The 13,592-nt window shown below is 47.8% G+C and overlaps 3 protein-coding genes across 4 annotated transcripts in view; 2 read left to right on the forward strand and 1 right to left on the reverse strand.

Moving 5' to 3' along the window:
• The window catches only part of ADAM19 (ADAM metallopeptidase domain 19), a 35,188-nt gene extending 32,162 nt beyond the window's left edge, over nucleotides 1-3,026 (forward strand). Inside the window, exon 23 of the mRNA XM_050905454.1 lies at nucleotides 538-3,026. Within this exon, the coding sequence (XP_050761411.1) occupies nucleotides 538-612 (75 nt within the window). The 3' untranslated portion in view covers nucleotides 613-3,026. The remainder of the gene's footprint in view (nucleotides 1-537) is intronic.
• A 2,058-nt stretch (nucleotides 3,027-5,084) lies between these two features.
• NIPAL4 (NIPA like domain containing 4) lies at nucleotides 5,085-13,043 on the reverse strand. 2 transcript variants are annotated; one of them, XM_050905088.1, is made up of 6 exons: nucleotides 13,007-13,043; nucleotides 11,009-11,257; nucleotides 8,211-8,267; nucleotides 7,054-7,144; nucleotides 5,788-5,948; nucleotides 5,085-5,689 (listed from the first exon to the last, which is right to left on the reverse strand). In XM_050905088.1, the coding sequence occupies exons 1-6, from the start codon at nucleotides 13,041-13,043 to the stop codon at nucleotides 5,085-5,087; spliced, it is 1,200 nt and encodes a 399-aa protein (XP_050761045.1). The 2 variants fall into 2 exon arrangements, with proteins under 2 accessions (XP_050761045.1, XP_050761046.1); XM_050905089.1 differs by lacking the exon at nucleotides 8,211-8,267.
• FNDC9 (fibronectin type III domain containing 9) overlaps nucleotides 8,695-13,592 on the forward strand; it is a 33,839-nt gene continuing 28,941 nt past the window's right edge. Inside the window, exon 1 of the mRNA XM_050905091.1 lies at nucleotides 8,695-8,923. Within this exon, the coding sequence (XP_050761048.1) occupies nucleotides 8,712-8,923 (212 nt within the window). The 5' untranslated portion in view covers nucleotides 8,695-8,711. The remainder of the gene's footprint in view (nucleotides 8,924-13,592) is intronic.

Genomic DNA, 13,592 nt, shown 5'->3' on the forward strand with positions numbered 1-13,592 from the left:
GGGCTGAGCAATGCGGGGATCAAGGTGCGTGTGACCCAGAACTGTTAGTGAAGAGCAGCAAAACACCAAGGTCCGCAAAACACCAACGTCCACACAACACTTGAGGACACCGCTAAGAAACAGAAATTCTCTCCAGCCTCTCTAGCCATGGCTAAGGAGATGCTTTCTCTGCAGGGAGTGTTTCCCAAAATTGTCCTTAATAAGCACAGTTAATAAGGGACTTTTAGTCACTGAGTTCAGCTCCCTGCAAGCTGGACCCCTTAACACAAAACACCTCCACTCCACAGACCACAGGTGCTGCCTCCAGCCTGCACTATACTTGAGGCCAGCTGTGAAAAATGGAGAAAACTGCGTAAACTTCATTGTGCTCCTGGTGGGAGAGTTTCCTATGTGATGCGTTAGGGTGTGAATGCATGTGAACGGAGATGGGCTTCCCCTGGCTGGCTGTAACATCAGGTCCAGGAGGGAGAGAGGGCAGCATTTGCTCTTTCATCAGTGCTCACTCCTCTCTCTTTTCCCGTTTTCCATCTCACCCAGAATACTGGTGCTGGGACAGCTGGAGCAGCGAACGTCTTGAAAGTGGGACAGCTGGGCTCCCGTGGGCACTCATGAAGCAGTCTGTGCCTGGCCTGCTCTGACCTTCACAGGGGACTGGATGGCCTTCATCAACCAAAAAAGCATTCAGGGCCACAGACAGTGTCTCGGTTCCTCTCCTCTAGTGTCACCTGTTTCCTATGTGACTCGACAAGCTGCAGTCAGGCTTGGCAGGAGTGCCCCCAGGAACTGTGCCGGTACATGCCAAGCTGAACTCAACCCTCTTTGCTGATAGCCTTTTCCGTATAGGGATGACTTGTTTATACGGTATTTAAATATTATTGTGCAATATCCAGTGCTGGGATGGGGTGATTGGGGCTTCACGTGTTTTTAATCAGTTATTTAAGTGTTACAAGGGAGAACAATCTGTGTAGGTGCTGGCCCTGATGGGCTTTCATGCAAGACCCAGCCCTGTTGGCTTCCTCAGCCCATCCACGCAGCTGCAGGAGCGTACGTTGGTGCTATACAGAAACCGCTGCCTCTTGGGAAAGCAGAAGGCAGCCGTTGATGACTTTCTTCAGCTTATTCTCAGTTTACAGTGGGTGGCAAGTGGGGCCACGACAGGGAGCAAACCATGGAAATATTCCTGGTTAAAATAATTTGTGGGTCACCATGGATTTTGATTAGCTTTAATAGAGCAGATTAATTATTTTCCCCATATAACCATCTTTAGCAAGAGCATTGCAACCTGTCTGTCCTCCAGCACTCGCTTGTCTTGCCTCAGTACTGTAAGACCCGACAGCATCCCCAGCGTGGCCCGTGCGCTCTCATCTGTGTCATTGGGGCACAGTCAAGGTACGACAGGGAAACCCTCTGGCCAAGATACAGAGCAAATGGCCAGAAGGAAGCTCAGCAAAAGCCAATGCTGAAACCTCCTCTCCAGCATACGGTACCGTGGATAATCAGTAGACACTTTTGCATGTGTCTCCTCAGGCTTCGGTCTGTGCTGAGCAGTAATTCAGCATGGGCTGTCTGCTCCCCATACCAGTGAGAAACCTACCTTAAAATTGCCCAGGTGGTAGAACAGCAGAAATATTAATGCAACACATGGTGCTTTTGTAGGGCAGCTCATTTACTCCAGGTTTTTTCTCCAGGACATGGATGGAGAGAGCTGTCTGTGTGCACTTTAAGCAGCTGATGGTTCTGACCCTGAGGACCTTCCCTTATGAATTTAGGGTTTTTTCTCCTAATAGTTTGGGCTTTTGTACGTGTTTTCTCAGGATTTTAAATTAAGACCTTTTGTTACGCCAAATTTTTTTCTTTTTTTTTTTCCTTGAAATGACTTCCTAGGAGAACACAGGGAATTCTGGAGCTATGGTTACAACAGTTGTTGTGTCTGATTTATTACGGACAAATCCTCAAACAGTGTGATTGCTGCTGCACATGTGAGAAACTGTATTATTGGCATAAAGAAAAAAAGTTTTGCCTGATGGTTCTCTTTCCCTAAGCTGTACTGATTGAAAAAAACAGATAAACCCTAAGCACTCATTAAATTTGTAGTTATATGTAGCAGTATATCTGTAGGATGACTTAAACCACACTAGTTTTCGCAACTTTACTACCTCTTTCTCCACAAGGAAACAGTACACAGGGTGCGTCTTGAATTTCTGGTTGATTATTCCTTATCTTGATCATTTTGGGCCTTTTCTTAACTTCTATATGCCTGGAAAACAAACCAACCTAAAATACTTCTCTCTGAAATAAGGGGTGGCAAGTGAAAGACATCAGCTTTCTAATCTTTATGTCTTTTTCTATAGTTGGGGGTATATTACGTATAAACAACCTATATTCAAACAACCCCCAAATTTGTTGTTTCTTGGGGTGCAGTTAATGTGGCTATGTAATGGCATGTTTTACTGCTCACAGGTGGAGCAGTAAGCTGGGCACATACTGTACATACACTGTAGTAGTACAGCTTCAACCACAAGATCTTGATCTTATATCTGAGCCCTTGCTGAAGACAGCAGCATACTTCTGCTGCCATCCCTGATCTTTATCAAATGGCCACCAAAAATCACTAAGGATATTTTCACTGCATTTCATGTGAACATGGGATCAAGCTTTTAAAAAATTCCCCTGGAAACACAAAGCTCAGAGAACTGGTCGTGCCCAAACCCAAATGCAAAACTTCATTGCTGGAATATCATAAAGTCTCCAAAAGGTAGTTTTAAGTAAGTCCTTTTAATTTTTTATATGCGTGCAAGTTGAGTGAATAAGAATAGGGGAACTGCAGGAGGGGTAAAAGATGGTAAAACATGATTTTTTTGAAAGATAATGTTACTTGGGAGAACATATACCAAAATACATCTCGATTTCTCCTGTTTCCACATATTAATGGTTTACAATAATGCTCTCTGTGCATCTATGCAAATACTTGAAGAATGCAATTCATTGTGCCTTTTGCTTGGTTTTAATAAATGTCAGTTGTCATTAACAAATATTCTGTCGCTCTGTACTATTTTGGTTCAAATCTTCATTTTATATGCGGCATTTGTCCAGAGATGGCATGATATCTGGAGGAACGGCTTTTATGAAATTCAGTTCTAGGCAGTGAGAAGGATGAGTCCCGTTTACAATCTATTTCTAAAATAAAATGCATAAAGCATTATACCAATTAGGATGCCAAAAACAAAGCTAGAGTTAATTACTTGGATTATTTTCTGCTACCAAAGGAGGGCGCTGCTGCTTTACTCTCTGCCCCAAATGCTCTTTCTGCTGTACTCAGCTGTCCTTCAGCCTGTTTATCCTTTACAGCTACACCAATAAGATCAGAGAAATCATTAAAAACTTTCAGATCCACCTGCAAGGGATTTTTTTTTTTAGAAAAAGCCTTTATTTCCCTTTCCACATTCCAAAAAAAAGTACTGAAATGTTATTAAAACAAGAGATTGCATATTCCTCTCCCCCCCCCGACCCCAAATTGCATTTGCTCAGCAACGCCCAGACCCAGGTATAATCAGGTCAGCATCTCAGACAGCATCAGTGTGTGCTGTGGTCCAGGGCTAACCCAGCCAGAGCTGCCTCCAGACTGAGCCAGCTTGGCAAAGCCACTCAGGCTTCGCTGCTCCCCGTTTAGGATTTGCTGTGAGCAAATGGGCTCCAGTCTCCTTGTGTTGTAAGACCTAGCAGCAAGATGGGAGAAACTTTTAACTGCGGTAATACCTTCCTTTTTCACCTTCCAGCTCAAAACATTATTTCTCCCATCCCTTCATCCTCACCATTGATACACATCCAAGGGGGTTTTGAAGGTGAGCTGTGAGCAAGAGTCCAGGTAACATCCATACTATATTGAGAAAGATGGAGAGGGGTGAACAGGACCACTCTGGGATAAACTGCATCCCTACAGCTCTGCAGAGCATCACCCACTTATGCCTGCTTGCAGTTTAACATGCAGCTCAGACCTCCCTCTAAAAAAAAAAGAAATAAAAGCTTTTGGGCTTAAATGATAGCAGGACAGGTCATAGGGCTCAAAGAGTTGGGGGCTCTCCAAGGTCAAGACACTTCCTAAGAAAAAAAATACTTAAAATTTACAGCCACTTGGTCTTTCAGGCTGAAGAGATTTTCACAGACCACAAAAAGTCTTGAAGACAGTGGCAGTGTTTCTCCTGACATGGAGTTTACCCTGCCAGAGCTCCCCAGCCTGAGCCAGGGCTGCCCCTTGCTGGGGTGAGGTCTGGATCAGGCCCAGCAGCTTCACCAACCACATCAACATAGCCCGGGCACCGTAGCTGCTAAGGAAAAAAACCCAAACAAACAAAAACCCACATAAAACTAATTAACACTGTGCTGCAGGGAAACTCCTACACCTCACAAAAAACAAAAGCTGAAAAAGATTTCTCTGCCACAGTCCTGTAAAAACACTTCATGGCTTGGGTCTTGCCACCGAGCCTCAGTGAACGTCTATTCCAAAATTCGCCAGGTTTTGCCCATATTCACCAATATTCTTGGCAGAGCAAGTAATTAAACATGGATGAGCAGAGTCTGAATAGCAGGCGTGCACCACTCAGTCCTTGTCTCTCGCCTCCATTTGAGATACTGGTGTGTATTTCAGAGTTCACGCAAGCGTCTAGAAAGGAAAAAAAAGACAAAAAACACTAATCAATGACTCAATCAGGGCCTGGAAATAAACACATCAATGGCCACCCAGGGGAAGGAGCGCAAGAATAAACATTAGCCCTGCCAAGAATAAGAGATGGGAAGGGGCCTCCGAGAGGAGCTTTGTCCCAGAAGTATCATATTTCAAGAGGATTTTAATTTTCAGTGGCTGCATGTATTAAAGCCCAGTAAGGATTAAACATACCCCTTGCTGCCACACCATGACACAGACTCAATCCAAAAGCCCACAGAAAGACTTGGCTTGACTCTACCAAGCTTTGGATAAGACACCATTGGCTTTATTTTCTGCTTTTCCTTTTTTAAATTGCTCACTAGCATCTGGAATACTGACATCAACCCATTCACCCAACCTCCAGACCATCACATATAACACACTAGGTGTAGATCATGAATACTTTGGGTTTATCCTCTGGGGCGATGCTGGAGTTGTCCACCTCTATCAGGATGTTCTTGTCATCTCGGGTGACCGGCGCTTGCTCTCCACTCTGGAGGACTTGTGGTAGATTCCCTAAACTGACATCCATGTCTTTGAAGGCATGGAGTAAAAACACCCCTAAAATGATGGTGAGGAAGCCACAAACTGTCCCAATGATGTCGACTACGGTCATGGCGACCCACTCCTTAAAGAGGATGATGGAAGTTGTGATGACAATGGTGGTGAACAGCACATAGTAGATGGGAAACACCAAAGAGGTGTTGAAAATGTCTAGAGACTTATTGAGGTAGTTAATTTGTGTCGTGATGGATGCCACCAGTGTGATGACTAGGATCCACGTCAATGGGTGCTGCAGCACAGGCCGGCCAGCAAAGAAGCCCTTGATGGCAATACCCAGGCCCTTGACTGAGGACACGGAGAAGGCACCAATAACGGAACAGATGGTGAGGTAGATGAGGATGTTGCTCTGGCCATAGCGGGGTGCGAGGTAGAAGATCAGGAGGAAGCAGACAGCCAAGAGGATCGCAGCATAAGCGAGGAAACCTGGAAGAGGGAGAGAAGTAACTCAAAACTGAGCAGCGGGCATGGGGAGCAGTATGCACTGCCCAGCCTCAAGAGAAAAAACACAACCTCCTGTGTACCTGGCTCTTTCAGTTTAGAAGACATTTCATCCAGAGTGGTGACCTCCTCATCCTCTGGGGCATGTATCACCATCACGGTGCTGCCCACGAGGCTGAGCATGCAGCCCAGCTTTCCCAACAAGTTGAGCCGTTCTCCAAGCAAATATGAAGACAGGATGGCACTGCACGGGACAGAAAAACGTCAGCTGGTGCTTTAAAGTCCTTTAAAGAATGAATAGCAGCTAAAATAAGGTAAAGAAAGCCTTCATGTGATACAAGGACACAAATTCGGAGTAAATTTTTTGGATTCCAGTGTGTTAATACACAATCACATTGCATCTACTGACAGCTGAACCTGCAGTAATGCAGGTCTGATCTATAGATCACAGCTCATGTATCAGCAAGGTGAAAAAATCCTGAATGTTTTAGCACATCCTCAGAAATATTTTCAGGGTCTACAGATTCACTCATGAGCTGTTGGGCATTACGGAGCCTTTAGCACCCAAGGAAATTACTTCAAAGACTAGTGTAACAGAGAAAAAACCCCCAACCTAACAACAAAAGGGTTACATTAATTTTAACTAAATCATCAGAACTATTAAGCCCCAGAGAAACTCTGAAGGTACTGGGGCTATAGATATATCTGCAAAAATATCTAGTTGTCCATAAACATTTGGGGCAAGACACTGGAGCAGTCCTAACTCTCAGTTTGCTCGTGCATTTCACAATAACAGTCCTTCCGTAAAACCTTCAGTACCTGGAGTCATATGTTTTGATATGAATGTCCTTTTTAAAAATAAAGACATAAAATAGGGTTTCAGCCCTTTTGGCAACAGACAGAAGTATAAAAACACAACATCAGAGCACTCTAAAAGCCTAGAAAATAAAAGGCAAACGAAAGTTTAAAACCAAGCCTGATATTTTTGACTCTTTTATATTTTTAATACTGTTCACTACAAGAACAAAACAAAACAAAAAAACCAACCTTGAATTGGCTAAAGAGCTGGAATAAGGAAGGAAGTAACACATATTTGCAATAATTTAACCTGAAGTGTATGTGGCTGCTATCCACATACAGCATTTCCAGAAGAGCATGCTACTTAATTCAGTGGTTTCCAAATGATCCCCCAAAAGGACAACAACTGCCAGGGTGTTTTTTAGAAAACACTAAGACGTTTTTTCCTTTAGGCAAAATAAATCATATTAGCATCACTTCAAGTCTTTCTATCTTACAAGACAAACAGGCAAACAAAAAGGCAAATTGGAAGCTATAGACACACAAATCACCTTATGAGCACGCTCAGAGCCCCCAGAGGCGTGACAATAGTTGCAGGAGCAAAGGCATAGGCGGCAAAGTTGGCAGCTTCGCCTCCACCCACTAAACAAACACAAGAAAAATAAATACCAGTGAGTTACAGTATACTTTTTGTGTTTTCTCTTGTGGGCTTGCAAACTAGTAAGACGACAGTTAGAGAGTGGGTTTTATTATGGAGGTTTCATGCTGCTGCTAAACAGGGCCAGATAGTGGGTGAAAATCTCTCTATTACAAATTAACGCAAGCAGAGAGACACCCCTGGAGCCCTGCACTCACAGGGAGAAGGGCTAGGGGGTGCCAGGGCTTGGCCATATCACAACTGACCCACATTAACTCATTCAGCCCCCACAGCCCAGCCAGGCAGCTGCAGCGTGTGTGGGTGATTAATGAGGGGGTGGGCGGTTGTGGGAGCTGCTGGGAGGTTGCTCCTCGCCTACAAAGTGTCTCCTTGGGGCTCTGGTGTCCCTCTCTGGCTGAGCTGTCTTTGTCCCTTGAGCAGTGAGTATTGTGTGCTTGCTTATGGGTTGTGCTATGGTGGTTGCACAGCAGGAGCTGCAAGGGCAGAGCAAGGTGGGGGCACCTTGAGCTGCTGCTGCAGCAGTGAGTGCCAGAAAAGACTGCTCTGAAAAACCCTCTGCTGTTCTTTGCACAGCTGTGAGTCCAATTTGAGAAGATGCCGTAATGTTGCAGCATGAAAAGAAGGATTTAAGGCTTGCTCTAAGGCAAAGCAAGCTTTGCTCAAGAAAGGAGCTGCTACCAACACCTCCTTGCTATCTCCCTTGTGCTGCGGCAGTAATCTTTCCTGGAGCCCCCAGGCATGCAGGGGAGGCTGTCTGCCCTGTGCCGAGTACGCAGGCCGACCAGCCAGCTGACTTATTAAAACCTGGCTTTTCATGCTTTTGATCAGGTAAAACTGAGCTAGCAAGTCCTACCAGCCCTGCAGGAGGATGGCGAGGGAGATCCTATGTGGCTCACTGCCTCCACACTCCTTGAGGTACCTCTGCTGATGATTGGGGAACTTGCCAGGAAAAAAGGCTTTAAGCCACCAGATGCTGGGCTTGTTCCACACCTGATTCACAGGGACAGACCCTGGAAAAGCTGCAAACCCAGGGAAACAGCTTCTACTTACTGGTTAACAAGCCAGCCCACCAGAGCCAGTCCTTTAGGTAGCCGTGGCCTCCGTCTCCTGGGGAAGCAAAGCACACAGATATGCAGGAGTGAACAACCATGTTCTGCGGAGTAAGAGATGAGAAACGTCCCTTTGCAGAGGGATAAATTGCAAGGGGCAGAGTGTGACAAAGAAAACAGCCTGGAAGGACAGAATATGTGGACGTGCCATCCTATGTGGAAATTATGTTGCGTCAAGGGATCAGTGGAAACTGGCACTTAGGTCTGGACAATGCAAATACAATAAAAGCAGTTGTTTAATCCTGGGTGGCAATGGGAATGGCACCCACTGCCCCAAAGCCACAGAGGTTATCGCCTTGGGGTGCAGCCTGCCCTGCTGCAGCATGGAGCTTGGGGCTGCCCTTCAGCCCTGGGAGCCGTGGTCATCCTTGCTGGTTCATCAGGATGCATCGGCCCCTAAATCCAGCAATAAACACCCCAGCTGAGGTCCTATGGACTGGTCATGTTTCATCTTGCATGTTCCACTTGCCTGTTCACTATGGGGCACTCCTGGAGCAGAGGGATGAAGGATGGCAGGGGCTGCTCTGTGCTGGGTGCCCCCCACCCAAAGGCTGCTCCCTGGGACACTGCCACCCTGCATCCTGCCCGCAGGGAGCCTGCGCTTCACCTCGCATTGCACTGGCTTGCTGTGGAGTCTCGTGCACGGGCGCTAAGGTAAGGCAATGACTTTTTCCAAACCCAGCTCAAGTAGGGGTTATAGCCGTGAAAGATGAAGGGGGGAAAAACTGGTCGGTTGCTCTGTGCGGGCATGTGGTGCCTTAGTTCGTGTTGCTGGATGGTCGTGGTGAAGGCTTCCTGCATCCTGTCCCAGGAGCTATCTGCTCCTTTTGTACGCTGCTTTGTATCACAGTTGTATCATAGGGCCTCAGCCTGAACTGCCAGAAATCCTACTGTTAACTTTATGTGGAACAGTCATTATGCGGCTAAGTGTTTCTGATGAAAAACGATTCCTGGTATTGGAACAACTCAATGAAAAAAATGTGCATATAAATGAGGAAGAATGGACATACCGTGTTGGGAACTAATCCAGCTCTGGTCTTAACCCACAAGCTGTTGGATGTAAGGAGCTTGAGCCTGCTGACATTGTGAACCCTGATTTTACTGGGTCAGAGAGAGCCCGTGTTTTTGATAAGTCTGAGCTGACCGGAGCTGTCAGTAACAGTAGTGTTTGACCTGCCTTGGAGAAAAGTGATGTGCTCAGATAGTAGGGGTGAAACACTGGGACTGAGAGATTAAAGGGTGAGATAGGGAAAGGGGGAGGGAAGAGGCAGACAGGAATTTGCTAGAATTCAGCCCCTTCTGGTTCCTCAAGTTCACAAATGCTCAAGTTCAAATGCTGTGCTTTGGTATTCCTTAGAAATTGCTGGGTGGTTTTGTTTTTTGTTTGGTTGGGTTTTTTTCTCAAGAACTCTTTTCGTTAGCTGTAGTTTTCTGTCATTAATCTCTAATTCCTGGTTAAACATCCTGAAAAATAGGGAGGGGTTTGCTCTTGTTTTACTCACTTGGCTCTGTTGTGGGAGGAGTTCATGGAGGGAAAGAGGAGAGAGACATCTTCCACAATTGAAACAATACTGATATTTCATTGTGCAAATATATGGCAAAAAGCAAACCCATGTGAGTTCAGCAGTTGCATGCAGCCAGCCTAATGGCAGGGGATGGAGACAGACTTGAGACTGAACTGCGGCTCAGGTGCTGTTGGTAGCTTTGCTGCTCGCCTCCTGGTTGACTCCGGACAGTCACTTCATCATTCTATGCCTCTGTGTCCTCATATGGGGACACAGTAAAATGGGGACAGTGATACTGACTTCCTTTGTAAATGATTTAAGAATTGTTCCTAGGCCAGAACTGGGAAGCAGTAGTATTTTAATTATCATTATTTTGTTTTGTAGTTATGCAAGTAGGTCAGCTGCCAGGTAGGACTTACGCTGCTGCTAGAGCGAATGTTTGCAATGCTGATGGGATACGTCCAATTCCACAGTGCAATTCTGCTGTAGGCAGTGCTCCTCCACCATTTCCCATCCATAGATACGTGCACATAAACACATGCCTCGCTCTAAGAGCTTGGTGCTAGGGGAAAGTTATCTACATGTTGTTGAGCAACATACTTCAGAAAACTTTCTGAAAACCACAAGCAGAGTTCACACAGATTGCAGGCGTGCAGTCCTGCATTAATAAATGGCTCTTGCTAATGCAATTAAAGCACATGGGGCCACATCCTTGCCTCAGTGACTTGGTGGCAAAGCTGCCTAGTGCATCAATAAGAGCAAGAGTGGGGTCATGGAGCTGTGCTGCTCTGCTCTGGTCTGTGGCATGGGGATGACTTGCACCTTTGTGCAAAGGGGCACATTTCAAAGAGCTTTCAACACTCTGCTTCCTCCTGGCCTCACACTTTCCCATGCAAGAGCTGTGATGGGCACGTATTGTTCTTCTGGTGGGTGCACATCTGATCACACAGTGCATGTGACTTGCTATTTGCAGTGCAAGGCAGGGGAATGCTGCTTTTAGCTGAGCCCTTCCAATGCAGGGCTCTGTAAATTAGCTCCTCAGCTTCAGCACACCACTGCTCTCCGAGTCTCACACACAAACATACACACAGAAAAGGTCTGTCTTACATTGCTGATGGAAGGCTGATGTGTACCCAGAGGTGTTCCCCTGCCATATAAGTGCTGAATTTAGATGATGCATGTGGTTCTGGGAACAGGTGGACCTCCTCCCTCCTGCCCCCCACAAAAGCCTTACCTGCCCTGGTGCCTCCCTTCTCCACCAGCCGTAGCAGCCCCTTCTTCTTGAGGATGACGCTGCTTCCAATGAGGAAGCTGGAGAAGACAGCCAAGCCCAGGCCAATGTAGAATCCATAACTGCTTTCCAGCTGAGTTACCCAGAAGTTATCCAAAGTCCCGTTGTCCTGGACAGAGTCAGCTGGGTCAGCATTGCTGATCACCTGGCACACGACCCGGTGGGAAAGGCACGAAAGGGTGACCAGAGACCCTGTGAGACCACCATGGAGATAAAACAGCAAATTACTGATATGACTATCAGCTGCGCCCCTGTTGCTCTTTGGACTCATTCAGATGTCCCTCTGAACAGCCACCTGTGCTGCCACCCTAACAGCACATACCCATCAGCTCTCAAAAACTCAGGACACCTCTTTACTCACGTGTGGAAATGGCAAGGTGTTAAGTGACAGATTTATGGAGTGCAGTTCAAGCAGCTCATTGACGCTGAATGTGTCTGCCAGTCTGCACACTGAACTGGGAGGCCACAAGGACCACTATAATAACGTAATTTTAATTTCCAAGTACCTATGCCAGAGTGTCTCCACCAAACTCCAATGTTATGAATTTGAACTATGCCTTATCAACACCCAACCTTGTTGATTCAAAGGCTTTGGTGCTTTCCAGCCAACTAATCCTCACATCTGCCAGCTCGTATGCAGCTTACAGCTTTGGGTTTAATGTGGAGTGATGCCAGTACTTTGTAACTGTGCATCTGTTCCAGCTCTGTGTACCGAGCGGTGTCATGGGATTGCTCGTAAGACAACAACAGGCTCGTCCCGGACCAAAGTTTCATCTATACATTGCCTCTACTGTCTAATGGTTTTATTCTACCTATTTGCAGAGTTCCTGAGTGCTTGTAAAGCACACCAAGTCCTGCCAGTGTGGAAGGACTGAAAGCAAGCATGGTTTTCTGCTGTTAACACCAAAAGCACTAATGCCCCGTGTCTCTAGCCAAGGTGTGTTGCTGTGCGTGGGTGGGAAAACTGTTGAGTTTCTTCCTTCCCTCACGCTCCTACCACACCCAGCAGGTCTGCCTATTGCAATCTTTACTCCAAGTGTAGTAAAGACAGGGTGACTGCAACTGTGGGGAACAGAACAGCCAGGTGGAGTGTCACAAAACTCCCTTTGTAGTAAAGGACTTTAATTTTCTGTCTGAACTCATGTAGGAATTATGGAGCAAGTATTTGTGTCTCTGCAGGCAGGGGTATGCAATGGCTACACTGCTCACAGTACTGCCGGCAGCCTGGGCATGGGTCCCACCTTTTTCCTGAACCAAGAGACTGGATTAGATCTTCTGCAGCTGCACCCCGTGGCCCCCGCACATGTAGCTGAGGATTTGGATCCGAACTGGATCCAACCTTTTTCTAATGGAAAAAAATCCCAGTGACTTTCTAGATGAGTTCCCAAAGGTTCCCTAATAGGTTTCTTTTCTAATGGAAAAACATCCTTGATTGTGGAAATATTTCCTGGGGTACAGGGGGGATGCCTTGCCTGTCGGCTGGGTAAAAGTCTCTGCAATGTGCTACTGGGCACAAGCATAAGGCAGTGGGATGGCATGATTACCGACTGGATTAGGTAATCTTTAAAGGAAGAAAAAAAAAAAAAATCCTAGCTTCTCTGTAAGCGCTGTAAGGCTGACAGCGCAGTGCTTGCTGCTGGCAGAGCGGGCTGTGTGTGGCTTGCGGATAAAGGGAGTTTTCCCATTCCTATACAGACCTCAAAAAAAGGAAAAGAAACCCCAAACCCAGAAAAACAGAGCAGTAACAGAGAACAGCCCCAAAGCCGGGTGGGGGGATAAGGCCGGGGGGTGTAGCGGCCTCAGCACCCGCGGCGGGGAGCCAGGGCTGCCGCCCCTCTCCCCGGGAACCCTGCCGCCGCTGGAGCGGGGCGGGCAGGGCTGAGCCCCGGGGCTCGTCCCGCTTCCCCCCCGCGCTGCTGGGCCGGACCGGGGTGCACCCACCGTTGCTGCAGCTGCTGTTCGCCTCCAGCAGCTCCATCTCCTTCGTCCTCCGGACGGCTCACAGCATCCCGGCGCCGAGGGTAGCAGCCGCTGCTGGCGGGACTGGGCAGGGCTGGGCCGGGCTGCCAGCACACCTGCCCGCCCGGCTCCTCCTCCGGGACGGGACCGGCCCGCCGCTGGGCTCGGTGCACCGGCAGCAGATGCCCGCGCAAGCCTTCCACGCTCCCAGGGGCAAGCCACCTCCCCCTGCGACCCTTGCGCCCCCAGCCCCGGCTGCACGGGCCCCGTTGCTGCCCTGGCCTCGTGTCCCCTGCCTGCCCCCTGCCTGCTCGGGGGCTGGAGGGAGAGAGGAGGAGGGTATGGTGGCAGCAGCGGGTGGGTTCAACAGCCTTTGCACAGATCTGGGAGGAGGCTCCCCTTGCCTCAGCGCAGACAGGGGTTTCTGCTCTGGAGTGTGTTTTCCTTCTTGCAGTGGTCGGGAGAAGGTGCGGTGGGAGCAGGAGGCTGCACTTCTGGTTAGGTGGTGTGTGAGCCCAGTTGCAGTGGCGGAGCTGTGGGACAGTGGGTGTACGCGGGGCGGGTTGTG

Source organism: Gymnogyps californianus, chromosome 14 (genome assembly GCF_018139145.2).
Source record: "Gymnogyps californianus isolate 813 chromosome 14, ASM1813914v2, whole genome shotgun sequence".
Taxonomy (NCBI): Eukaryota; Metazoa; Chordata; class Aves; order Accipitriformes; family Cathartidae; genus Gymnogyps; species Gymnogyps californianus.